The sequence below is a fragment of the Rhipicephalus microplus genome, chromosome X, assembly GCF_043290135.1.
Source record: "Rhipicephalus microplus isolate Deutch F79 chromosome X, USDA_Rmic, whole genome shotgun sequence".
NCBI classification, from domain to species: Eukaryota; Metazoa; Arthropoda; class Arachnida; order Ixodida; family Ixodidae; genus Rhipicephalus; species Rhipicephalus microplus.
The window spans coordinates 41,528,277-41,556,254 of record NC_134710.1 but is presented as its reverse complement, the minus strand read 5'-3'; the positions used below and the strand labels follow the sequence as shown (position 1 = coordinate 41,556,254).

At 45.2% G+C, this 27,978-nt stretch overlaps 1 protein-coding gene across 4 annotated transcripts; it reads left to right on the top strand.

Annotated features, from left to right (window-relative positions):
• Window positions 1-545: 545 nt before the first annotated feature.
• LOC119175854 (ubiquitin domain-containing protein 1) lies at window positions 546-27,004 on the top strand. 4 transcript variants are annotated; one of them, XM_075876292.1, is made up of 4 exons: window positions 1,701-1,840; window positions 8,316-8,418; window positions 12,106-12,188; window positions 13,957-22,034. In XM_075876292.1, the coding sequence occupies exon 4, from the start codon at window positions 19,123-19,125 to the stop codon at window positions 21,253-21,255; it is 2,133 nt and encodes a 710-aa protein (XP_075732407.1). In that variant the 5' UTR covers window positions 1,701-1,840; window positions 8,316-8,418; window positions 12,106-12,188; window positions 13,957-19,122; the 3' UTR covers window positions 21,256-22,034. The 4 variants fall into 4 exon arrangements, with proteins under 4 accessions (XP_037282761.1, XP_037282760.1, XP_075732407.1 ...); XM_075876291.1 differs by having other exon boundaries at window positions 12,037-12,188; XM_037426864.2 differs by lacking the exons at window positions 8,316-8,418; window positions 12,106-12,188; window positions 13,957-22,034 and adding exons at window positions 546-893; window positions 22,043-27,004 and having other exon boundaries at window positions 1,613-1,840.
• The last annotated feature ends 974 nt before the right edge of the window (window positions 27,005-27,978 follow it).

The following is a 27,978-nucleotide window of genomic DNA, read 5'->3' as shown; positions in this document are numbered from 1 at the left end:
CACGTAGTCCCGTAGCACATACTTCGGCTGAAAATGAAAGTCACACACGGCAGATGTGTCGTCCAGGGCTTTGTCCGCTCGATGCGAATTTCTTTTCCATTGCTTCTTCGGGGCTGCATCAGCAAGAAGCCGAACAAAAACGGCTTCTTGCTGCCCTTCACGTGGACGTAACCTGTACGACAGCCTGGCGCAAAACAGTGGTTTTGCCGCCGCGGAAGCATTTTAACCTCGTTTGAGGGTCACTGCTTGTCAGGCTACATCACTGTTCACCGAAGAACTTAGGGGATTGAGGATGCAAAGCGCGACGAGTTCTCAAAGTAACAAAACTCGCACACCACTCCAAGCAGACCACCACTCCAAGCAGGCAGCAACTGCCTAAGCGCTAACGCTTGCTACATTTAATGCGGCGGTGGCGCTGCGCCGCGGAGGCGCGCCGAATCACGTTTGTGTGACATTGGCGGCGTCACCGCAATGCATGGCGCCGGCTGGCGACGGCGGCGAGTGAGCCCACTATTCTATTCCAGCTCACTTTACCTGCGCCGCACCAATTGTAGAAGCATACATGCTCTAAAACGCACTGCTGTATTATAAGCAGTCATTTATATTTTGAAGTTGGTTTAGGCTAGTATATTTGTACAAATAATTAAAAAAGAACGGTATTATTTGTCAGACAAAGTAAGAGACATTCGACTGCGGCACTGCGATTGTCCCTTGGGTCAGCTGCGCAGGTTTGAGGGGATGGCAGTTGCAAAGAAAGCTATGCTTCCATAAATGGTAGAAGTAACAATGTTTGTTGTCGTAAAGTATTACGATGGGTGGTTGCATTGGCACCAGAAACAGTAGACCATCGTCCGGTATTGAATCCACTGATGAAACTAACTTGCAACAAACTGGTATGGACTTGGACTTCATTGTTTCTTCCTTGCCGTTTCTTCTGTTATGGTAGTTGCAAAAAGAGGCAATTCACATGAAAAGTTGTTTTTCCGATCGCTCTACGAGCTTTGTCGTGTACCGGGCAAGAGAGGATCGCCTAAAAACCGTGGAAACACTGTAAATGCAATTCATGATTTCAGTGACCAAGCGTGATCGAAAGTGAAAGTGCCAGTGGTTTAGTTTAACCCTAAATATTGAACTAAAGTTGACACCAGGTCGATTTCGTGGGGGTCGCTGAAACGAGTTGTGTAATGTCAATGCTTCTACTATCATGAGTAGCAGTAGCGCTTCTGTAATGTTGGGTTTTCGCATTTGTCTAGGAGAGGGGGGGAGGGGGATGCGTAGCGCACTTTCATTTGTACGCACAAACGCGCCTGTGCAGCGCGTCCCAGTTCCACAGCTCCATTCCCTTATAATATCTATGATACTTGGAGCGTTTCTGGACTAGGTGCGCGGCCCCCTGAATAAACCTTCGTGTTTTTTTTTTTTCGTGGATTGTATTATTTGCTATTGTCTTGAAAAAGGCGCGCACGTTGTTCGGCTGTTGGTAGCAGAGTAACGCACCACCGGTTAAGAACACCGCAGGTGCGTAGTACTTTATTGGCGATAAGCGTTTTTAATCTGCGCAGTACTCGTTCAGTTTTACTCAGAAGTGCATTAATTCTTGTAGTTTCTATAGGAAAGAACCAACCGCTCCGACATGAAAAACCTCGGTGGAAAAGTGATGTGCCGCTCATGGAAGGCCAGCTGCGTAGTAAGCGGGACGAGTTCTGGGACACCGCACCAGCCTTCGAAGGCCGTAAGGAAATCTGGGATGCCCTCAAGGCGGCCGCCTATGCCGCAGAAACCAACGACTTCACTCTCGCGCAAGCCATCATTGACGGAGCCAACATCTCTCTTCCAAACGGTACTCAACTCGGCTACTACGATGCTTTCAATCTCAAATGTTCTGCACAATAGAAGTTACTTCAGTAATTCAAAGCCAGTTATGGGACGGCTTCTTATGTCCTTGGAACTGGATTTTTGTCACTCGTGTCCTTAAAGGTGCTGATGATAGACAAGGCGTGTACTACGTGGCGATTTACATATGTGCAGGAGAGTGGAGAGCTGCGATTGTTTGTATAGATTCATAGTGTAGTAGCCCACATATCTTGATGTTGTGGATGCTGCAAAAGATGATGCAAAAGAGGTGTGCATAAATGTCTACTGCTAACAGCTGACTTTTGAGACAAAAAAAATGACTGATGTACTAGGTGCTTCAAAAAAAGTCTCCGAAAAAATTCTCATAACTCAGAAGAATCTTACATCTTCTTTACCTGTGAAGCAGCACATGGAGACAGGGCAAAAGGAATGATAAGGACACCGCTGCACTTGCAACTAGTTTATTTTGCAGAAAAATGGGGTTAATATACAACATGATAGAGTACTCTGTATGAAAATGAAGTTAAATTTACAACATTTGGCATTGATTTTGTTTACCTGTAAAGCAGCACACGGAGACAAGAAACAAAAAAAATGATAAGAACATCGCTGCACTCGCAGCTTGTTTATTTTGCAGAAAAACGTGGTTAATATACAACATAATAGTGTGCTATATGTGACAGTGACGTTAAAGTTACAACATTTGGCGTTGATATTCTGAAAATGACATTTGGCCGCTGCTTGGCTGATGCAATCATCTTTTCTTTTAGTGCTATGGAAGGCCTCGATAACTTCCCTGGTCAGCTGATCCTTGTGACTAGAAAGTATTTTGGTCTCGGAGAATAGCGGGCCGCAGCCACATTCATCACGTGCTTTGTTATCGGTTATCGCACGCTATATTTGCAGTTTCAATGATAATCTTTGTGTTTATTAACCAGGACTGTGCCCTCAAACTGAACATCACAGCCACATCTACTGACATGTTGAACTGGAAAGCCATCATTGTCGCTGCGAACGTAGCACATGATGACTTGTACGAGCGAACCCCGTCAATAGCTCTGTCCAATAAAGTGCTTGCATTTTTGGACAGTGGCAGATGCCATATATGTAAAGGAATCACGGTAGGGTAAAGTGGGCATTGGTAAGGTGGGGCTAATATCCACATATATTTTATCAGTTTTGTTATGTTTGGTTTGCAGTGTTGTCTTATTGTATGTGCCTACTAAATGTTTCATCTCTTAGTATATATAATCAGCTTTCCAATTAAGCTTTCAGTTGGTAGTATACGCTTGTCTGTGCCTTTCCTGTGCCTGCCTATGTATCACGCTCGTATTTCACGCCATCATGACTTACGAACTAGTCCAATAAATCATTTTGACAAGTTCATTATTTATGAATGTATAGTTAGCTTTCAAGTTGTTAAGCGGCGAAACAGCAGCGAGTAATACACAGCGAGACAACACGCCGGGCGGCTGTTGATGAGAGTATGTGCAGTTCGCGCATTTCAAGTGACAAGTCATAAAAAAAGTAAGTGCAGTCACATATACTGCTTTTAAAGCATACTAGTTAGATTATTTCTTTTTTCTTATCGTGTGTACGAGCCCACTGTGAGCGAGAGGGCACATTCGTGCTCTTTCTGCTTTTGTCGTTCAAGCCATCAATAGCAATATTACTCCAGCTCAATAGTCATCGAAGTTTCGAAGGAATGTTGTACTTCTGTCGCACATCCACCACGGAACCCCATTTTCCACCGTTCAGCATGCAATTCCCTAATGGAGCTTTACGAGAATGGAATTGTGGCAGCGCTACACGATTTAGCGCAAGCTTTCGATGACAGCTGCATGGGGCCGAAAGAGCGCTATAGAGCATGTCGAAACGTCCCATTTTTCACCTATGTAGTCACCTTTAAAGCAATGTAAGCGTGTTTTGTTTTGTGTGTGGCATATAATCTAGTAAAATTAAAGTGGCAAGTATGCGATATGATATTGCAAGATTTGTCTTCTGCAAGCATGGAGAAGTTGAAAGCAATGCTGGTCACACTGCTCTGTTGTTTTTATGAGCGAGCGTAGCATGTAGGGTGCCTCGATGTGCGCGGCCCTGCTCTAGGTGCTGCCACCTTTTGTACTTCTTCCTCTGCCATTGCAGCGCCTGCAGTGTCTTTGCCAAGCTGTAGAGCTTACGTGCCAGCTTTCTTCATGTTTTGCCTGGATGTTGAGTTCCTCAGGGCTACAACCATTCACGCCTTAGGCCTTTACGTGCCAGAGCAAAACCTGTATGCAGTGGGAGGGATAATGGCGGCCGCCGTAGATGTCTTCACTTTGAGCGGAGGAGCGGGTATCGATGCGCTGTAGTAGCATGAAAACGTGAGTTGTGCTGTGTTGTTTACTGCAGTTTTGTGCCGTGAAGTTGTGTGTGTTCCTGTCGATAGGCTTGTTATTTACGAAGCTCAGGACAGGAAAAAAAGGTCATTCTCGCCATGGGCGCGCTTACTGATGCCGATGGGGAGCTGGAAGCCTCGGCCTCCAAAGCATGCGCGATCAAGTGTCAAATAATCGTGAACTTTTGAAATACAAATAAAACTTGCATGGAGTGCTGTTTAATTCTCTAATTAACTGAAGCATAATGTCAAAATTGATAACTGAGCTTATTAGGACAACTTAACGCGGTTTTCTTCGTAGTAGTCACCATCTGAAAACGAAAGTACTCCACCGAGCCCAAATGGTCGTTCCGGGACTCCATTCCCCAAAAGAACCATTTGACTGCCGCAGCGAAATGTAGACCGTGTGACACGAACCACATCTTCCTCAACGAAATGCCGAACGAGATAAATGGAGTTTGGTGGTGGCTGTATGACAGGGGTATTGGGGTGCTCCGTTGACTCTACTACTGACCCAATAGTCTTCGAAACCGCCTGTGTGACAGCTCATGTTTGACAGTGCAGTCAATAGACCAAGACCATTCTGTCTCTCTCTTTATATATATATTAGTAGTTGCAGCATTTGTGGAACAGACGCTAAGAGCTTATAAGCAAGCGCTAGAGCCTGCAGCACATAGGCACAGAACCCTGACATGCTGGTAGATCAAGCTGTTCACCTGCAACTTTCCCGCACTCGGCGTCTCCATGTACTGCTTGCAACTCTTCACAAGCCTGTTGCTCCTGTGTAATGAGACTTGGACGTCACAATTATTACTATTGTAATTTTGTAATTTCCTTGTGCTCATTACATTATACTGGTACCCATACAGAGTTCTGGAAAATTTAGTTAGGCACATAAGAGTGCCAAAAATTCAAACGTTTGTATCTTTACTTTTTCACAGAAATAATAGTAGCAAATGCATTTCCACATGAACCTCGCCAAACTAATGATGAAACACTTGCTAAAACAGCGATGGTTAGGAAGCCATGTAACTATACGGAAGTGACTGTAAACTAATTCCCATTATTTTATAAATAATAGGAAGTGTTAAAACAATTTAATTGCTAATAAATCCTATCAGTAAAAGTAAAATAGTGCATTCTCACTAGTAGTAGTACTGGCTATATAAAAAGTGGCATTAAGCACATTTTTTTTTCTTGGTCTGAGAAAGAAATTGTTTCTTCTTTAGGAAAAAAAAAAAACTATTGGATCCCATTACCTGAACTATTCAGGCAAAAAAAAAAAAAGACTTTTTGTGCTAAAGTAATGTAGAGCCAGTTTCATCCAGAATGCCTTGATTAATGCAAACAATGCACCTGTGTATACTGTAAAGCCGTGGTTCTTAGCCATGCATGTGTTGGGGACCCCTTGTGGACTGGTGAAAGTGATGAGAAACTCCTTGCAGCGGAGGGGAGGGAGGGGGGTCTGTAGGTAAATGAACACAACTGGAACGTGAAACAGGAGCCTTTTATTGCTACCAAAAACATCAAACAAACGTGCCACATCACTTCATTTTGGACAGTTCATAAATACGTGGCACAGTCATGCCTAAAGAAAAATGCAGGTGAGGGTTTCGCGGATCATAGAAATGGCTTCGCAGACCCCCCATTTGAGAACCACTGCTGTAAAGTTTACGTGTGCATGTAAACAGTGTGTATAGGGTGCTATCTCGTACACATTCTCTGGTCGGGAATGTGTACAAGGTAGCGCCCTATCTCGAGACTGGAACACGGTGTTACACCCTTGTCACATAGGCACCCATGAACACCATTTAACTCGCTCATCTTTATGACAATGGAGATGCGATCCGTGTCACACAGTCATCCTTACGTCGAAAAAGTTATACGAAGCTTTTTGTAAAGAGAGTTCGGCGATCTTCCTTAGGGGTGAAAGAGAGTACTCTTGTGCCTAGCAACTTTTAGTTATAAAAGAAACTGCAAACACACAACAGCCGCAGTCAACAGTGTAATAAACTTTATCTGTAATAAACGTTCTTTCATTGCATATTCAGCTCATATCGTGCTATCTGTAATGAACATTCTTTCACTGCATATTCAGCTCATATCGTGCGATCAACAATAAGGAAATGCGTGTATAGGTGTACGTACTCTATACGCCATGCCTCGCCGAAAGCCACTGTGTCACCATTTGAAAAACCTTTCTCAGAGTCCGGGCGAGTGTGCCATCCATCTTACCCGTGCGCACCGTGTTGTTTACATCTCAACTCATTCACTTCTTATTATTGTGCTCCTCATCTGACTTCACTGCCAAAATTCATAGCAGTGGTTGACGTGACTTTTCTTCTTTCGTCGTCGACACGGGTTACTCGTGCCGGCACTACATGCAAAATGTTGTGGAACCTATCCGCAGCAAGGGCTTCGTGTAGTTAACGTGAGACCTGTGCTCATCCGATATTGTAAAGAACATTGTGATCTACGTGGTAGCTCAACTTCAAAGAGCTCGGCGACAACTTGCAGTGTGTTTGACAATCGGCCTACGTAGAGAAAACACGTACCAAAACAAACATACAATTTTGCCAGCATTACTGTCAACTTGCCTACAAGTTAACGCATCTGTGATGAAAGCCAAAGCATTTTTTTCTTGTTTCGGTGTAAATGAATTATAGTTTATGTAATCACACATATGATTGGCAATGTTTTCAGAAGCATTAGTCGCGAAATATTGCCTGCATAGAAGGTGCTTCAGCCCCTAAGGGGCCTTTTGCGGCTTCGGTCTGAAGTTTGTAAAATTGTCGTTTAATATGGGCGTGATTCCATCTCCATCGAACTCTCTAGGGGAATTTTACGTTGATGGTGTTTAACAGTGTTCAGTGGTGGCCGCGTGATAGGGGTATTACAAGAGAACGTAAGGGAGCAGACAGTCAATAAGTGAAGGGGACGCACCCGAAAATAATGCATCACGTTTTGTTCATCTTCTGGGAAACTGTATTATGAATTGAGAAATGTGTTCAATACATGAAACCGAATATTGAATTATAACTACAGTTGTGTAAATATCAAAATTTCAGGGGTAAAGTGATTGAGGTGTTAAAGTTTGAGTGAATCGAATGCTTTTCTAACACATCTTAAATAGTTCACAGCGAAATTAAACAGAAAAGCTACAGAGGACGTGTATGTCTACCAACTCGCCTGGGTGACTCCCTATTTCGGACCTGTCTTCGTGATTGTCTCAGTTGACTTGCACAGTAAAACAAAGTGGTGATTAAAACAAAAGTAATTTATTTATATGACTCACAAAAAAAAAGCAAAGAACATCTCTACAGCTCGAAATACTTGCTGGCCACTGGTGTTTCCTGTCATCCGCCAGGCTCTCTTCCTTTCAGCATAAATGCACAAACACTCACCCATTCACTGACATGAGTGGGCTTATCCTCCGTTTTATGGCTCAGTTCAGATGGGGCCCAGCAGCAGCAACAAGGCTACAGTCAGGCCACAGGCCCGCTTTAAGCGTTCCAAGGCCACCATGGGCATGGTGGCTATACGCTGTACAACTTTATTTTATTGACCAATCACAGCCTTCGCATGAAACATACAGGCTGAAAATGAAGAAGTATACAGATCTTGATGAAAAGCTTGCAGTTATTCTCAAAGGGCCCCTCTAACACTTTTCATGACCTCATTGTTTTACATGTTCTTCTAGATGGTTGTGTACACTGAAAACTTAAGGGAGAAGTGCCTCAAGAATGGCAGCGATAAGGGCACGGAGTGGAAAGTTATTCAGCGTAAAGATATCAAAATACAATGAAATGGATGCTTACCCTCAACTCTGTTTTCGTGGGCTCACCTGACAGTGTGACAATGAAAACCCGGCCGTACAGGAAGTTTGCATACCATATTGCCCTTTATGTCCAACGTATTGAGGATGCCGTTGCGATGGTATTAAATAATGTGGTACTTGGAGTGTGAACGACACGTGCGAAACGAGGCAGCTCGCGAACGCTTCTATAATGTTTTGTAGCTTTACTGATCTTTCTTTTTGTGATGGAATCTATATATCAACACTCCTACATTTCTCTTCTTTTAGTTTCTTCAAACAACGGTGCCTGGAGCGTCCCCGGGGCGTTTTCTTCTGCACCGTGGCGTTCGGGGCATTCTTTGACCGGCTTTGCAGTTTTCAAGCTGGAAAAGTCAGAGAGCTTTATTCTCTTCTGCGTTGAGTAAAAAACCATGTTAAGGAAAAAGGAAATGCAATAGCAATCTTTATTTTGATGCAATTCCGTGATAACATTTAACGTTACATTTATACAATCACAGGTATGCGCCTTCTATTGTAATTTCTACTCGCAATAATTCAGGCGAGCGCGACTACGAGTTATGCAGTCAGCACCGGTGTTTTCGAGCATTAGAGGGCCCCTTTAAGCAGCTGCGTGTAGACAGAGTTATTGCCCTGAAAATGGCATGTGGTCAAGGCGTATGTAGAATTGACCTTAAAGCCAGCAGAGCTGAAGGGAAGAAACTGGCACCAAAATAAATTTCACTTTCTGTGAAGGTGCATTGTGCTTGCCCCCCCCCTTCCCCCTTCCTTTTTTTTTCTTTCGGTTGTCAACATAGCGGCATGCCCTAGTTTTAAAAAATCTTGTAACTCACCTGCAGATGCATTTTATTGAGAGTCCTAAAAATTGGGTGCATGTTACTTTCGATTAAATACAGACAAGTACTTGATGCACTTTACACTTTTATGCTGTGCTCTTTCTAGTCTGTGCGTGCCTACCGTGCTTAAATTGTCTCGGTGCAGTGAAGGCTGCACATCATCATACGATTTTAAGTGGATGAAGCAGTTATGTTTATTTTCCAGAAGTTCAAACACTTCTAATAGCAAAATTCTAGTGTGAAGCAAATTGAATAGTGAACACGTATAAAAAATATTCGAAAGCTTGAATATTCGCTCACCTCTTATTATAACTGAAATTAATGTTTAGGGGCATATTTTTCAACACTTTAAATTGAAAAGGGTTATCACTTCTACAATTTATTTGTGTAAATATTTTGATTGGGTACTAGGTAGTCTTGCAGTTACAGGGGATGTGAAAATGCTGATGTACCTGTGTTCAAGAGCATGCTCAGTGGTTGGTACCATGTACTGTTTTTGGCATTGAATACACCAGAAATAAAATAATGGGATGAGGCCCAACATAAGTTCACATCCAGAGTTTCCAGTTTTTACATTGCTTTTTAATAAAACTTGCACGGAACATAAAACATTGTATTTGTTGAAGTTAGTTTGTGCTCCATAACCGAGCGCTGCTAAGCGCAAAACTTTTGTTGGACACTGGCAAGCACAGTCTGCATCTATTTCGTCCAAGAGCTTTGCGCTCAACAGCGCTGAGATATTGTTAGTGTAGGCACTAGTCTCAGTAAAAAAAATTATGACTCTGAAATTTTAGTAAATATTGTCCTGAACTGTGAAAAACCTTTCCAAAACCATTTCTTAGAAAACCAGCACATCTTTAGGGGGCCTACCTTGAAAGCGGTGCTAGTCTTATGATTTCTACTAAGTTGATAGCAATGCATTTTTTTCACTTTGTTTGCATGCTCTAGAGTTAATTATATGAGGACTAGCATGCATTGGTTGTATTAGCAATGTTGCCTCGGAAATTTTTTTTTCTGGTAGTGTCTGCCTGACCCATGGAGAAAGAATTCTTGAGGAGGTGAAACTGCGCTCGCTCGGGCGCCCTGAAAAAGTCACGAAATCTGGTACGGCACTTGTGCGCCGCGTCCTCTGTGGTGAAAATTCGCTAGCGGAGGAGGAAAAGCGTGAGCCCCGCGCTCTCACTCAAGGCCACTCTGCGTCGTTCGCGCTTCACGTTCAAGTGGGTGTTTCAGTGCATCTTCACCGGCTCCAAATTTTAACGTGACAGCGCTAAAGAGCTCATTTCGGAGGAAGGCCGGCTTTGGCATCACTGGTTAGGAAGGAGAAATCAGCGTTGTCCGTGACTGCAAAATTGAGAAAGATGCAAATGTCTTCGGTTCTAGGCACACTCTAGGTAGGAATCGCACTCACGCTATCTTCATGGCATGCAGCTGTTCGACTACAGAACTACAAAACTGCTGGAAGTTGCTTCAAAAAAACATCTATATAAATGTCATGCAGTGTCATGTAAATATGTCATATAGCATGGCGTGGCACACTCGCCATCCAAGAAGTGCTTCTCAGAAACGAAGTCACGAGGCGTTGGCTCACGATCCTTCCTAGGTATATTGTGAGCCCACGCTTCCAATGTGTTCCAAGGTAATTACCTTTTCCTTGCAAGATGAGTAACCACTGTTGCAGGTCGGCACAACACAGTTCCGTCCCACTCTGAAGAAGCATTCCTTGAATTCTGCAAAGCCCTCTCCTTTGTTGCGGTGTGAAAAGCACGGGAAATCAGTCAGCACTGCTGGTGTAACGCACTGAAGCCACTGAGAGCACTAAAATGACAGAAAGCCTGCATATTTAGAAGGGATTCATGGCAGCTTGTGGGGAGTTTTCACTCCCTAGGCTTTGCACGCGAGGAGAATGTGATGAGTAAAGAAGCGGCACAAGGCACCTGACCCAAGCCATGATGAAAAATCTCCGAGGAAGAGCTGGCACTGAGCATTGGAACTCGAAGATGAGAAGACATGGGAAACCAGCGACAGGAGCAGCATACAGGGTTGCCACTGACTTCCGAGTGGAATTCGCCATACGATGAGGGAAATAGCGCCAAAAGTTGCCATATTTCTTCAAATTTCGCCAAAAAGGTCGCCACTTTACGTAGGTCTGGTGTGCCTGGTGATAAAAATTTCAAATTATGCATAGGCCCGTAGAGTACAGTACCATCCATAAACCCTAAATTATATTGACGTTCTTCAATGCCAGTCACATCACTCACTTCACCATGATAGCACTGAATAAGGGCATGCATTCCTGAATCCTAACGCCTGATAACAAAAGTGTGTGAGAGTTTCAGTCATAGTGAATACAGGATGAAGTAGTCGCTACAACAAGAGAGCGACACCATGTGTAGCCTTCCTGCATATTTAGAGAATTTCACTGCAGTGGAATCATAAGTCCAATAATCGAACAACTCAATCACAAAGTAGCAGAAGTAAATTCAAAAGTAATGCATAACTGTCGCAATGCCTGCACCACGTTTTTTGTGTCGTCATGCTTGCACTATATATTCGCCTCACTGTAGTTTCTGAAGCCTTCCCAAAGAAGCCAGACTTCTTGGCCTACCAGAAAAGTATATTAATAACGAATTTAAACTCAGCGTACCAAATTAAGGGAACAGGGTAAGCCCTACACCTGCCTTGTATTTTAGGCTACCTTTATGTACATTTTTCTCCATAACCATAAAAGTTATAGAAATTATTTTACTATCATTGTGATCATAAACCATTCCTCTTCTTACTGAAGCAGAATTATCCCTGAAACTTGTAATGAAAATTTTTGTAATTTTTGTACTTGACGTACCTAATTATCACCTGTTAATCAAGATTAGATGTCGTGTTAAAAAAAGTGCTTCTTCGCACAAGAATAATTCTGCTTTAGTATATTCTCTGGCACGTTCTCTAAATACTGGCTGAAATCTGTTTCTATATACAGTGGTTGCCGAGAAAAAGGTACATAAATACGAAAAAAGCATGTTTTGAGAAAATCTCGTTTAAATGGAAAGTATGCTATATTTCAAAAGCACCATGGAATAACCACCAATTGAAGGACATTTTTAATAGGCACCAGCCATACATTCGTCACCAATATCACTTTTTCTTTTTTGGTTGAGGCACCTGGCCTGGCGTGCCTCCTTTGTCGCCTGCTTTGCAGCACTGTCAGCGAAGTACTGCCGATGCAGGTCAAGTGCGCGTAGGCCCTGCACCTGGTGAAATTCCAAACGAGTTCAGCACATTCACACGAGCTATGTTGCCATCATTAAAGGTGAATACAGAGTCAAAAGTGCATATTTTTAGTGTTAGGTGTTCGATAAATACGGTTTTTGGAGTGCACTCCCACATGATATTGTTGAACGACTCGTTGGGGTTTTGAGTTTTCCCATGGAGGCATTTTGCAAGTAATTCGGGATTAGGAAGTTGCTCATAACAGCCTCAAGAACAAGATGCTGCAAGATGTTCTTTGTGAACATATGGTTCTCCACTGAACTGGGCTTTGTTAAATTTGCACCAGGTGTCAGCGTCCTTTGGGCAAAGGCCGTGGGATGGATTGCTATCCGTTGATGGCATGTGGAAATATGTGGCCCAGACAGCCTTTTGCATGTCCTCTAAGCTGCCAATATTTCTTTTAATGGCTAAACTATAATACTTTTGGAACTCTGCAAACAACGAGCGCAAATAACATGTGCAAAAGAACTCCCGCAAAGTACTTTTACTTGTGGCTAAACATTGATTTCGCAGATGAAGCACTTGTTGCCAGACCAAATATCATTCCCACTAATCTTGTCAAAAAATTAGTGTCCTTCATTTCGGCGCGTTTTTAGCTGCCCACGTGTGCACTCGGGTGAAGCTTGCCTAAGGGGGGTGAAGCAGGCCGCCGCATATGTTTCGAAATATCTGATTTTTAAACAGAAAAAAGTCTCGCTAGAAAAAGCAAGTGACTGATTCCAATTGAGAAAAGGCTGCACATTTCAAATTGCACAAAAAGAAAGACAATTTTTTTTCAATATTTTTGCTTACCCTATCCCCTTAAAGGGGCCCTGAAACACTTTTTCAAGTAACCATGTAATGAATTCACTGGAAGAGCTTATTGCCCTACGAAGTCAACGCTGCAAAATTTGCAAGAAGCCGTCCAGTGCGAGTGGAGCTACAAGGATTTATTGCATGCTGCACTTGCATTCTCTCTTCTCTTGTCCTGACGAAAGCGCTAGAAGCTAAGCAGAAAGGGACGGCAGGGGCAAAGAAGATGCATCACCCGCGCCTCGTGACCTTGAGCGCTTCTTTCTTTTTTTTTTCTTCGAACGCGCGGTTTTTTCAGTGTGGTTGCGTGCACACGCGTGGACAAGTCGCTGCGATCTTGGTAACAACTTAGAGCGCCATGTTCATATCAGCCAATAACTGATAGATTGGTTTTCTATGAGTGATTTTCAAGCGTTGTCTGTCATTTGTCGAAAGAAGCAATTTTTACCTGAATGATAATTTATTGTGAACTCCAGGCCGCATGCTGCGCCATAATATTTGGCTCGCGTGTTGTCAGGAGCATCTACTGCCGATCGGCAACGTTTTCTGACCATGCTCGAAAAGTGTTGCAGGGCCCCTTTAAGGGGTGCCACAGAAGTGAAGAAGTCTACAAGCTATTCATGACAGTTGGAGCTGTGGTGGGAACACGCGGCCTGACCGTCAACTAGCCACTTTAGATGCGAAAGTTTGAAGACGCTTGAAGCATCAGAAATGTATAATGCCACCATCTCTCGGCACGTGAAGCAGCCCACTGACCTAAATTGCTGGGAGGTTGCTGGCGGACGCATTAGGTACCTCCAGAATCTAGGTGAATTGGGAGATACGTACGAGAAACAGGATAGACATACTAAATTGTATGTAAATTGCATCTTCAACTGGTGCGTGTAAAACTAAGAAAAATAGAAAAAATGTTGTGCTCATTTGCTTTGAAGACACTGAGTATAGAATGTATAACTCAGTTGAGAGCTAAGCCGAAAATCGCCAAAAATTTGCCATGTCGCCAATCATAATTTTAGGTCGGCACGGGCCGCTCAAATTCGCCAATTTGGCGAAAAGTGACCAGCAGTGACAGCAACCCTGGCAGCATTGCCATTCGGTTCTGAAGGATGTCGGCGTGAGAGGCCCGGGAAGTGGCCGTCCACCTCGAAGTCCCCGAGCGAGGCTGTCCGGACTTGCCGCACCCTTGTCCAGCAGTTCTTGGTGGAGCTATCCGACTTCGCGTTGGGACGGTAGCAGCCCACAGCAGTCAGCAGAGTGGACACATCAGCAGGAAAGTCTATGACAAGTTAGGCCTAGCGAGACTGGAGATTTGGACAAAGACCGGGACATGCGAATGAGTGGTTCATTCAGCGGGGTCAACCGACGACAACCATAAGAAGTGGAGCAGCTCGTCAACGACGGATGACTCGACTAAGCATCAACACAGCAAAGGGCAACGAGTCACAACACGACGAACTGTAAGGACATTCTATTGTTGAGGCACTATATTGGCTTGGGACTTAGCAGCTAGGGCTAGTAACGGATTCGCCCCGCCGCGGTGGTCTAGTGGCTAAGGTACTCGGCTGCTGACCCGCAGGGCGTGGGTTCGAATCCCGGCTGCGGCGGCTGCATTTCCGATAGAGGCGGAAATGTTGTAGGCCCGTGTGCTCAGATTTGGGTGCACGTTGAAGAACCCCAGGTGGTCTAAATTTCTGGAGCCCTCTACTACGGCGTCTCTCATAATCATATAGTGGTTTTGGGACGTTAAACCCCACATATCAATCAATCATTAGTAACGGATTCGGACTGAGCTAGTCATTTTGGTCTTGATCATGTACGCGGATTCTTATTGAGTGTTATTGAGCTGTTGAGTGCTTTAGTGCGAATTCTGTGTATTGTTTTTTTTTTCCTTTTTTGGTGGTAGTGCGTTTGTCTTGCCATGCCCGTCTCCCGTATCTCTCAAATCTATCCTGCGCAAGCACTCCTGAGATAAATTTGTGACATTAATTGGCAAGCCTGTACCAGGATTTTTCTCTTGTGCGGCCTAGTCACATTATCATCGTGGGTCATAGGATGGAGTATGAGAAGTTGATGGCCATGGCCAAAGACTTGGGGATGGCCAAGGAGGAGACCTTATGTTCTTCGAGAACGCTCAGAAAGAACACGAACTGGAGCTAGCCCATGAGAAAAAGAAACGCGAAGCGTAGCGCAAGAAATGCGAGACCGCGTATGAGAAGGAACAAGAGGGAACGCGCAAAGAACATGAATGGATGCTTGAAAAGCTCGGGCGCGTAAAAGAGATCCTACAGCTTAAGTTGAGACATGTAGAAATAAATGTTGTTCCGTGCAACGCCAGTGCTTCAGTACCCGTACGTCCGCGTCGCCCAGCTTGCCTACTCACAGGCCTAAATAGATATGTCCTTGCAAGTTGATGGCACCCTTCGATGAGTGAAGGGATGATTTGAATGCCTATTTGCATCGTTTTGAAAGAATTGCAGTAGGGCAAGGCTGGGAGAATAGAGAGTGGGCCAATGCCTTGAGTTTGTGTCTTGTGGGAAAGGTGTTGAGTGTGTTTGGCTGCATGTGAGCCCAAGACTTGGTAGATTACGATTTGGTAAAGAAAAGTTTATTATAGAGATTCTGGCTAACCGCCAAGGGTTTTTCGGTCGTGTAAGCCTGAGAACTCGGAAACTGGCAAACAGTTTGTCTGCCGACTGTCTAACTACTTTGATAGATGGAGTTGTCAGAGACAGAAAAAACATACATGGGTGTCTGCGACAAGATGGTGAAGGAGCAATTCCTCAATCGTTGCAGCTGCAAGTTGGCCATAGTTTTGAAAGAAAGAAAGGTGGGCACAGCAGAGGAAATGGCAAGGCAGGTCGACCTGTTCTTAGAGGCACAAGGATTGAGAAATCTTGGAAAGGGAGTCGGTGAGAGTGCTATGGCAGCGGAAGGAGAGATCAGAGGCAGGTCCCAAGGAGCAACTTCAGGGCACAGCAGCGATGTTTCTTATGCAACCGGCTGGCACATATTGCCATCAATTGTCGTACAATAATGGCCACAATGAAAAGACAGGGATATGCTCTAATTGCCAAAAAAAGAGGACACAAAGCAGAAGATTGTAAGACAAAGTCGGTAGAAAAGACTGCCTGTGTATTGAGATACACAGAAGAGGAGCAAAAAGATAGAGGCATGCCCGTAGTAAAAGGCGAGGTACAAGGGCATAAGGGTACAGTGTTGTGTGACACAGGAGCCGATATCGTGTTGATACGGAAAAGTTTAGTGACTCCGGAGATTATGACGGGGCAAGCAAAACCAGTAGTTTGTGTGGACAGATTAATCCGGTATCTTCCAGTAGCTAAGATACAGGTAGATGCACCTTTTTATACTGGTCCAGTGACAGCGAAATGTGTTCAGGATCCCCTCTACGACCTGGTTTTCGGGAAACATACTGGGGGTGGGGAGAGCTGATGACCCTGATTCATTGTGGAGAAGGGATGGGAGAGGCACGGAGCAAAGTAAAGACTCGGAGCCTGTAGAAAGGGAGGAACCAAAGATAGAAATGGAAATGGCAGTAGTCAAAAAGGGCGTTAGAGGGGATGAGAAAAGTCCCATAAAAGTTTTATTGAGAGTGCCCAATCGTCACAGTTTTGTTGTCGTCGAGCAAATGAGTAGTGAGCATACGTGTTGTGCCAACGATCGCACACTCGTAAGCGATGAACTGAAGGACCTGCATTCAAATGTTAAATGTTATGGTAGTAAGGCACCAGTTTGGGAGCTGTATGCTAGTGTCATGGAAGAGGGCATGGAGAAAGAGAATGCAACGCCTCCAGATATTAGAAAGACAGGGCATAGCGCTTCAGTGATGAGCGCGTGTATTGAAGAAAAAAGCGTATCAACATTGCAAAAGAATACCAGAGAAGAGTGCGATGAAAGGAGTACCTAATACGCACGGTGTTAAACGCGGCAAAGTTGAGGGAACGCAGAGAGCTCCAAAGGTGTTGGAAAGGCATAGCAATTATCAGGACACGAGAGAGGTTGGTAAAGTTGTGAGTGGTAGACGCGCAAGACCAAAAAGAAAGAATTACATGAAAATGCCTAAAGTAGGTCGTACGTATTTGTAAGCAGAGAGGGTGGTAAACGATCAGATGAAACCTGGAAACGGTGTTTTGAAGAGGCGTCGAGTAAACGGAAACAGTGGGATCAGCTGTAACAAGCATCCAAGACGGTGGGTAGCTAGTAGGTGTAGGAAGACGCAGAATGCGAAGAAACACTGACTTGAGCTAGTTGTGTGCAATTGGTAAATGCTTTTGTAGAAAAAATATTTTGGACAGGTATTAGATATTGTACAGATTTTTGGAATATTTAGTGTTGAGTACTGTGTGCAGTTGTCCTTGTGAGTTTATCTGTGTAGTGTAAGATAAGGAACTAGTGCACATGTGAATGGTCGAGCATAGTGTTTGATGCGTGTTGGTGAAAATGTAGGAACGATGTGTGAACAATAGCAGTGATGATGCGTGAACAAAAAAGTGCAGTGAGTGGTGAATAAGTGCGCGATGAGGTCAACGAAATGTGAAAAAAGGCCAAGAGAGAAGAGCAAGGTGCAAGGCTGCATCAAATGGAGAACGGAAATGAGCAGTTCTTCAAGAAAAAAACTCCTTAAAAGGGGGCCCAATGTAGTGATTAAAGGAGAGGCACGAGGCGCACGCCGAACGTTTAAGTGCGGCGATGGTGCACAACTAGAAAAAACTCACCCGAGGGCAAGCGCACCAGCCACATCGATGCAGGAGTATGGTTGGAAAAAGGCTTGTGGTGCGCGACCCGAGCTGTGATGAAAAATCCCAGAGAATGGGCTGGCACTGTGCGTTGGGGCTCCAAGCTGCGAAGACGTGGGAAAGCAGGGTTTCTACAGCAACAGGAGCAGGATAGCCGCCCGGGTCTGAAGGATGTCGATGTGAAAGGCCCGAGAAGTGGCCGTCAACCTCGGAGGTCCCGTGTGAGGCTGCCCGGACTTGCCGCACACTTGCCCAGCAGTTTCTGGTGGGCTTGCAGCTATCCCACTTCGCTCCAGGAGGGTAGCAGTTATCCCACTTCGCTCCAGGAGGGTAGCAGTTCACACCAGTTAGCAGAGTGGACACGTCAGCAGGGGAGTTTTTGACGAGCTAAGCCTAGCGAGGCTGAATATTGAGACAAGGACCGGGACACCGACAATGAGGACAAGGGGTTTGTTCGACTGGATCAACCGACGGCAATGGTAAGTGGAGCAGCCCGTCAACGACGGAGGAATCGACTAAGCATCGACACAGCAAAGGGCAACAAGTCACAATCTGGTGAACTGCACGGACATTCCATTGTTGAGACGCCATATTTGGCTTAGGAATAGCGTCTAGGGCTAGTAACGGCTTTAGACTGAGCTACAGCCAGTTTGGGTTTGATCTTGTACGCAGATTGTTGTTGAGTTATTGTGCTGTATTCTGTGTATTGGTCTTGCCCTTTTTGGGCGATAAAATGTGTTTGTCTTGCCACGCCCGTCTCTTGTTTGTCTCAAATCCATCCTTCCCAAGTGCTCCCGAGATAAATTCATGACAGAGACAGAGGTGCGTGCATGCTGCAGAAGTCATCTGCAACAGGGCCATTACTAGAAGCTTGTTTCAAGCACTTTACGGCTCGTAATTCTGGCCGTATCAATTGGTAACTGCCACTGAAATACCTGTCACACCTTTTCATTCATGTTACACACAAAAGGTTGAAAAATTTGCTGTGTACGAGGTGCTATCATGACCCGCAGGTCGCGGGTTCGAATCCCGGCTGCGGCGGCTGCATTTCCGATGGAGGCGGAAATGTTGTAGGCCCGTGTGCTCAGATTTGGGTGCACGTTAAAGAACCCCAGGTGGTCGAAATTTCCGGAGCCCTCCACTACGGTGTCTCTCATAATCATATGGTGGTTTTGGGACGTTCAACCTCACATATCAATCGAGGTGCTATCATGATTTTTATGCGTCGCGTTCATAGAAGCACATGTAAAAGATGGGCCGAAAGTGTCATCTTCCGAGCATTGGCGTAAACCACATCACTCCGTGACGCTATCCCGTCGCCTTCGCCCGCTGGCATGGCCTGGTAGTTTCTCCTCCTCAAATACTTCTGTAGTGCCACCATCGCCATCATCATTTCTCAATCACCGCGTCGCGCCTCTCGCGCAGCTGATGCTAGCTCGAGCTGCGCGAGGATTAGAACAAGCTAGCGCACTTGGTGTGTCGGACGTGGACAGCCACCACGCGGCTCCGCTTCAGGCGTGGAATAAAGTGGCGAGAGAACGACACGACCACGTTGGCCGCCGTCTCGTCTTCCTCTCTCGCTACATTGGTGACCCGGAGAACACGCCCTTCGCCGAGCGGCCCGCGGCCATGTTCCCGCAACTCTGCCCGCCAGTGCCGCCGTTCCAATCGACCTACCCCAAGGTATGGTTCATGCAGCTCGATGCCGTTCTTGCGCTGAATGGCGTCACGGAACAGCCGCTGATGCATGCCATTCTTCATGACGCCCTTCCGGTAGAGTTGCGTCATCTCTCTGCCACTTCAACCTCCAGCCAGCAGCCTTACGATGACCTCTGCTCTGCGGTGCTTGCCAGCTATGGCCTCACCTACCACCCGCTGCCGTTTACCCGCGACTTTCAGGTTTTCCCTGCGTCGCAGCGTGCTGGACCCTCCGGCCCGAAGCTCTCATCTGACCGCAACCCAACTTCCCCGACAACGTCTCCCTCCACCTTTGGTCCGGCCACTAGCGCAGTGGTTCTCGCACCCGGTCACAGATCCGACGAGGTTCTTGAAGTCGTTCCTGCTGCCGACAACCTGTCCACCAGGAAGTGCGTTTTTTCGAAGTCCTCGGCCGATGGTCCTTCTGGCACGCTTGCTACCTGCACATTTTCCACGAAAGCGACGGCACGCGACACCGTGGCCCCACCAGACTCCATGACGACCACCTTGCCGCCCACCTCGGAGTCTGGCACAGGTGACCTTTCGCCCGTTATTGACTTCCCGACCTCGAAGCTTTCGCCTTCAACAACGTCCGATAAACGAGACTTAACCTCTCGTCTGGCCAATAGCGACGCGTGTCATGCGCCCGACTGCCTATCCGCCAAGGTTCTCGACATTTGGGCTGAAGCCAACCAGTCAGCCACGAGGTTTGTGTTTTCATCGTCCTCGGCCGACGACACTGCAAGCATGCCTACCACCGGCTCGTCTCGGCCGACCTCCATGGCTCACAACATGGCTGACACGTCAGGTTCTACGACGGCAACATCACCGAACGCCCTGGTGACTACCACGACTATGGGCATTATCACGCCCGCTATTCACCTCCCAGTTGCAAAACCTTCACCCTCCCAGATGTCCAAAGGCGACTGTCGACCAGCCTCAACGCTCTGCACGTCCTGCCAGCAACGACCACCATCGTCCTCGCAGTTTCCCGCAGCTGAAGTTAAAGCCACCAGCCATCAACCACGGCCAAGCTTCCAAGACGCTGCGACTATGACTGACGCGCTTGAGGACGACGTGCCCGGTCCACTTCAGACAGGGCTCACCAGGCATACCACGCCTGTGGTGGAGCAATCTAGGGGGTGTTGGCTAGAGGAAGCCATCAATTATGCAGACCTGCACGCCAACCCTCGTGCGCGGACTACCGGAGGTCATTACACGAGCACAGGTGTCCCGTCCAATACTCCGGGCGAGCCCACGCTGACTGGGTTCCACCACCACCATTCCCCGGAGCCTTTGCCCCCGGACGGCAACAACCAGACGTGTGTCCACAAGGCCAGCTCGTGTGTCACAACCGCGATGACGCTCATACCTCATACGTGTCTACCACCCATCACCCTACGTCGGCGACGACAACGCGCTAGGCGTCGCACATTGCGGCAACTTTTGAGCCGCCCTGCTACGCAGCCACGAGTTACAGTCACAGCCCTGAAGACAGCGCAAGCGCCTACTCGGCCTATCCGACGCAATGTCCCACCACTAGTCGTGTACCCGACTACCCACCGCACACTTGGCGGCATTGTTAGGACACGTTCCTGCGTGCGTCGGCACGTCAGACGCCGCTCAACTTTGAGGTCTGTGTTGCGTCTACCCCAACGTCAAAACCCGCATTGCCGACTTTCTGCCGACGTTAGCAGCATGACCTCGCGACACACTGTCCACTCTCGGCCTGTCCGACCTGGTCATCCTGAGACCCGCTTGTCGGCAACCACAGCGACCCGGCACTTCCTTCTTCGTCCCTTGCGCTTCTCCCAGAGTCACCCACCGGAGACATACTGCTTACCGATGGCCTATAAACGTTGACTACCTGGACTTGCCAAATGAACACTTTATGGATTGTCGTTCATGTATATAGCATTTGTCGCTCTCTTTCTTTTTTTCATATGCCTTCAAATCGCACAAAGCGCTAGGGGGGGAGCCCTGTAGTGCCACCATCACCATCATCATTTCTCAATCACCGCGTCGCGCCTCTCGCGCAGCTGATGCTAGCTCGAGCTGCGCGACGATTAGAACAAGCTAGCGCAATTGGTGTGTCGGACGTGGACAGCCACCACGCGGCTCCGCTTCAGGCGTGGAATAAAGTGGCGAGAGAACGACACAACCACGTTGGCCGCCGTCTCGTCTTCCTCTCTCGCTACACTTCTTTCTTTGTGGTCTAGCCACTGGCCTTCCAGCAAAAATGTCAGGTTCCTTGATATGAACTTTGTTTAAAGTGTTCCATGGAAGTAGAACCAACTGGTGTATTTGTGTACTGAGCAGCTTTTGACAGAGATATTTTCGCCAAGTATCTGCAGTGGTCTACATCATCCTAAATTGTATGTACGAAGTGGAATGATAACACAGGATGCCAGCTGGCATCCTGCATGCTTGATTTATGTAGGTCTCTGGATTTACTGACTAGCTTTTGCATGCAGATTTTCGCCAAGTATCTGCGGTGGTCTACATCATCCTAAATTGTACGTATGCAATGGAATGATAACGCAGGATGCCAGCTGGCATCCTGCATGCTTGCTTTATGTAGGTTTCTGAATTTACTGACCAGCCTTTGCGTGCAGACATGATTAGCAGTGGCTTTGCTTTATTCATGCAGGGACCCTGCTTGACTGCTATGATGAGTTAGGCAACCGGTACCAGCTGCCTGTCTACTGTCTGAGTGCACCAGGCAACCTGGTAGAGGATGCAAGTGATGCCGAGTCACCATCACCAGAGAGCGAGCCATGTGCGGGTCATGAGATACTTCTCAAGTTGCGCCTCTCTACTACAGGAAAGGACACTAAGATGGCTGTGCGCACAGGTGAGACCATCCTGGCAGCGAAGCGGCGCTTGGAGGACCTTGAGGGCATCCCAACCAGCCAGCAACGTTGGTTCTTTGGGGGCAAGCTGCTCTCAGATCGGACGCGTGTCGATGAAGCCAAGCTGCAAATGGGCTTTGTTGTCCAGGTAGCTGTGGCCACTCCAAGTTAGTGCCCCCCTCCCCCTGCGACCACTGTGCCCGGGAACCCCTGCAGCACTTGACTGAGAGAGCACAGCACGCGAGCACATCAGTGCCTGTGGGTGCACTGCCGAGCGTGTGTTGCACCAGCACCTCTGCAGTGCTTGATGAAGTTCGGTGTGCTTGAGCACCCTTCCTGTGGAGTGGTTTGTACAAGGGCAAAATCAAGGGACACAAAGCCTTGTTCTCAAGAACATTTAGTCCATTTTTAGCTCAATGCCGTAAGTAGCTTTGAGTAGTTGAATCAGCTCATATTGACCAAAATTAACCCTGCATGCCAGCTGCAGCCATTTTTTGCTGCACTTAAGTCCAGACGGGTATGCTGCCCTGGCCTGTGTGCGTGAGGAGTCAAGTGGTGCTCACTGCACTCTATGCCTAGGCATACAACCCCAGTGGAATGAATGTTGCTTTCAGAATTACCAGCACCTTTGATTTACCATCTCATGGTTTGGATTGAGCCTGTTCAATCTTTCCAATAACTCCAGTCAGCACTGTAGCATTTAGTGTTGAAGGTGCATCAGTGCTATGGCCTGGACCAGGAAGTGAACAGAGCCTTTTATTATTTTAGCTGCTACTTTTTAAGATTTTACAGCGCATCTTGTTGTGAATTGCCTATTCAGCCTGCTTCAAGCAAATATGTAGTCAAGGCAGTTGGAGGATGTCCAGCAACCATGTTGTAAGGCTCCTCTCTGCAAGAGCTCTTAATTGGCTCCTTATGCCATGTTGTGTTGTGGCATATCTCTGAAATGAATCATTTCTGATAATCATTTTGAGCATGTCTTAGTGCCCATGTTGACTAGTGGCACAACTGTGCTTGAAACGTGATAGAATTAGTTTAGTTTTACTTCCTAGGCTTATTGCCATTCTAATGCTTTTAAGGATGCATTTATGGAAAGTCATTTTGTTTGCTGTATATATATGTATATATCATATACAAATAATGCCATTTGTATTTGTGTATACAAACACAGTCTGCTTTTGATATAGACCTTTATTTGAAGGTGTCTGCCAGACAGATGTATAGGATGACACAAATTTATTTCAAGATTTTATGCACTTGTACTTTGTGTTCGCCTGTTAAAAGACACAAATAAAAACATCCTATCTTTGCGCAATGCCTGTCTGGTTGTGTAGGCAGCTTGTAATCAATATGCAGTTATTACTGTCAAGTGACAGGTTGAAGAATGTCCCTGCTAGTATGCTGCAGTCAACTGGCATCTGTCAATCAAACTGTATAATGTTGTGGCGGTGCGGAGAGTCTGTGGAATTTTTTCACCTAGTCAATCTTTTTAACCAGCCTGATAATGCAAAATCCTTTAGAGTATGTTCATTAGATAAAGTGTGTTAGTCTGTGGTGCTTTTTTTTCCCCTCCCCATAGCATCATGTTCTGCCTTAGGGCCCATGATAAATAAGAATTTATAAAGAAGCCTTGAGCATGAGCGTTTGCTGCTCATTGGTGATTACAAAGTTATTTTACTTTAACAATTGCCACGATTTCTGGAACATAAGCGACTAAGATATCAGCGTACTTTGAAAATGTGTAGCAGCACTACTGTCTTCTGCTTGGGCCTTGCTCTTTTGTCGCCTACAAAGGGTTCCTCCTGTGACTGGCGCTTTATTAAAGTGGTAATAGAACAAAATTTTCATGGAACCTGTTTTTCATCACTTTTTTTTCCCAATAGAAAGCTTACCAATCATACAGCGATAATACAGATAGTGCTGGGGTACATATTTTTTTATCTGTATTTTTCTATTTACTGTGTAGATGAAGTCATGTGCTGAGAACTGCGTATAATCGCTGTGCACTTACTTCACAGACTCTGTGAGGAAGCAGGCAAGGGCATACCTAGCTGTAAGAACGTAATATTTCATCATGCCAATGTTGCTATACTAGTTTCATGAAGAAAGCTTCACCTTGAGTTAGAAACCGTGAGTGTGCCACTGAAAACACCACGGCTCGTGAGGGGTTTGCCATTCCACTTGTTATCATTGAGGCAGTGCTGCTTTTCAGTGCAAGGTCTCTTACCTTGTAGGGAATATTAACAACCCAACATCTGACTATGAATTTTAATCTGGCAACATTCATACTGCTTTTCTCCAAAGCTTTTCTGCAAATTGGTGTGACTTCTTTTTTTTTTTACTTTTTTTTTCTGACTCAATTATGCTCTTTCTAGTATTTCAAAGAACGTGCTGCAATGTAATGGGGGGCCATTTGCCCCTTCAACATTTTTTAGTGCTAGGTATTTGAGCTCTCTGTTCACTACACTATGTGTAGGATTTTCTCCATCCATTATATTGTTTTCTCCCAAATAACACAGCACTTGTTTTAAACTTGTGTGGTATTCTGCGATATAAGTATTCAAAATACTTGTGAATCATTTGGGCTCTTAGTTGCCATCATCACGACGACCTGTAAAATTCATTATTGGAAGTCTTCGTTGGTTCATAAGCTTTAGTATTTAGTCATGAGAAAAGAATGGGCTGAATGAGGTTGGTGGTAATTGCCAGTTGTACTTTTCTTTTCTTCAGACACTTTTTCTCAGCCTCCGATCTATTTCACTTTTATCGCTTTTGTCGAATTTATTTGCCTTAGGCTGTTTGCGAGAAAAACAAATGCAGTAAATCTACCAATTCTTTGAGACAGAATGGGTTGTAATAACCAAAACAATAAATCTGCCTGGTTCTTTCAGTGCCCACGAGTAGCATAAAAAGTGCCAGCTTACATGAACATTGGAGTGTCACATTTACATCTGGTCATTATACAAAGTGTTAAAGTGTAGGCTAAAGGCACCATTTTAATATTTTTTTTCCAGATTTAAAGTGAATGTCTTGTTTTAGCAGGATGTGAATCCCTGTGAACAAAGCATGCAATATTGAAATGCGAGCACCAATGCAGGTCTGCTTGTTCCTAGGTGTTCTCATGTTTTCACTTGCTCCTATGGTGCACTTGATCCTCTGTTGAGTGCAAAATTTGTAAACAAATAAGTATGTGAGATCTCTTATTGTGCTACACAGCATGTGTGAAGTCGCACAACTGTGTGACCTCACCTTTGGAGCTCACCAACATCGACGTGGCTGATGCAGTTCAGCAGCTGATCATGTGTGTTATGGTTGCAGTGAGCTTGATGGCTGTGTGGCTTTCAAACATATGCACTTCTACAGATTGTAGTGCTGCTGGCAATTGAATTTTCAGCCACCCCTATCAATGTCACGTTTGGGTCAGCAACAGCACATTGGTGATTGACCCGACTGGCTGTCCCACTTACCTCGCAAGTCATTTTTCCATTATAATTATTATTTTTGTGACAGTCAGAACACTATGTTAATACACTCAAACCTCAGTATAACAAAGTAACACCGTACAAAAAAAAATAAGTTCATTGTATCCAAAAATTTATTTTAAGGTTATTCTTGATGCTGTACTTATGGCAAAACTATTTTACTTTTACTTCGTTATAACCGATGTTTCATTATATCGAGGTTTTAGTGTGTATCCACTGTCGTTTCACGTCTGTTGAGTGGCCACTGACCTTTTTTTTTCTTGTTTGTGGATGTGCCTGCCTCATGATGATGATACTTTTTTTTTGTGAGGAACATCAAAAAATTTCTACTGACTGGATGTTGCAGCTTCGCTGTAAAAAAATAAAATGTTGGGACTGTAGGTTCAGTGCCATGACAATCCGGACTAACTGTGCATTGTGGGAAGTACACAAAATAAATCTTATTGTTGCAATAAACATTTGGCAGTTGGTTTAGGCGGGGTTCATTCTAGTAGCATACTATATTTGTTTAAGAAAAAAATGTACCTGCGAATTATGGGTGCTAAGATGTGCAGCCTAGAGGAAACGAGGAAGGTGGTCAAGTGTACCTTATTTGACCCTTAGCCGACACTCCTGCTCCGACAATATTCACAAAATGCATTTTTTTGTGTGAAATTTGAAAAGTAGAACGAAATTCTAGTGCAGAAACAGTGCTATTGGCCAAGGCGACCAGCTGTTTTTCAAACTGCTCGTGCAAGAGCTTGTCTGTATTCAGTGAAAAAAAAAAAAGTTTGAAGAGGCACAGAATTGTACAGAAAGGGCATGTAGTTTTTGCTGCTTTTAGTTGGCAGTGCAAATTTCATCTTATAACAGTTGAAAGACCAGGACTTGTTGAGGGAAGGGTGCTTGATGATAGTCAATGAGTTTTAAAAATATCAAGTGATGCGTGTGCAGTGAGACATTGTCGTGCAGTGGTGAACTTGTCAGCACGTGTTGAGAACTTCGATTCTGAAGGATGTAAGTCAGCATGTGCGTGATAAAGTGTTTGCATGGATGCAGCTTTGTAGCTTGCTTATGTTGAATATATGCATTGTGCCTGTAGTGGGCATGGACGGGTGGGTTGGTCTTGTGCTGTCATGCTACTGAGTGCTAGTACACTCTGCTCTTGTTAAGGGAATGGATTTTTCTTCAGGCTATTTAAAACTCTGTGTAGAAGATGCTTTGAATTGTATTTAGGCTACAGCAAGAATACTTCTTTTTGAACATTTTCAAGATACTAAAATGCATTGAAAACTGGTACTTGAAAAAGCGTAACCTGAGAAGAGTATTATGGTATTGTAGTGGCATAGGATTGATGAACATTCAGAGTACTTATCATAAATCAACACACCTTGTAAGTCTACAGAAAGATGTCTTTGTCCTGGCCTGCTCCAAAAATGCAAGCGCTGTTTCAATGTTGCCAGCGCCAGTACAGCTATGAACTAGCTAGAGTGACCTATAGAATGCTGTGGGAGTAGTCAAAGTGCTGCGTTCTGCATTGGGATTTTACGGCAATTTGTCGCTCCACACACTTGGTGAATCAGTATTTGGAGTTCCTGAATATGGCTCCAAGTATAAGAGACATAATTTTAACAGTAGTGTAATGATCATGACTTAAATTGAAAGTAATAAGCCCCCATTGTGGTGGTCTAGTTGGCAAGGTACTCGGCTGCTGACCCGCAGGTCGCGGGATCGAATCCCGGCTGCAGCGGCTACAGCATTTTCGATGGAAACAAAAATCCTGTAGGCCCGTGTGCTCAGATTTGGGTGCACGTTGAATAACCTAAGGTGGTCGAAATTTTCGGAGCCCTCCACTATGGCGTCTCTCATATTTATATGGCGGTTCTGGGACGTTGAATCCTGCATGTCAAATTGAAAGTAATAAAGTTCAGGAAAAAGCACCCTGTACCTTATATCCCTTATATCTCCATTACTTTAGAAGTATTAACTGGTCAACTGTTAATAAAACATTTGGAATATTAGTAGAAATGAAAAGCAGAAATGAGATTGATAGGACAGCATCACTACAGGTGCAAGTAACTGCAATAAACAGAATCTGGAATTATATAAAGAAAAAAACTTGCACGGTCAGCAAAAGCTGCACATAAGAGAAACGAGAGAGTATAAAGGGGCAGCTAGCAGTAAAGACAACTTTATTTTGGGTCACGAGCAGGAATGAGCTTTGTTGTGCACAGACTAAATTTGGACACTAAAAAAAACAAACAAATCTCGTG

Coding starts and splice junctions, on each gene's coding strand:
- LOC119175854 (XM_075876292.1), top strand. CDS start 19,123: ATGCTAGCTCGAGCTGCGCGAGGATTAGAACAAGCTAGCGCACTTGGT.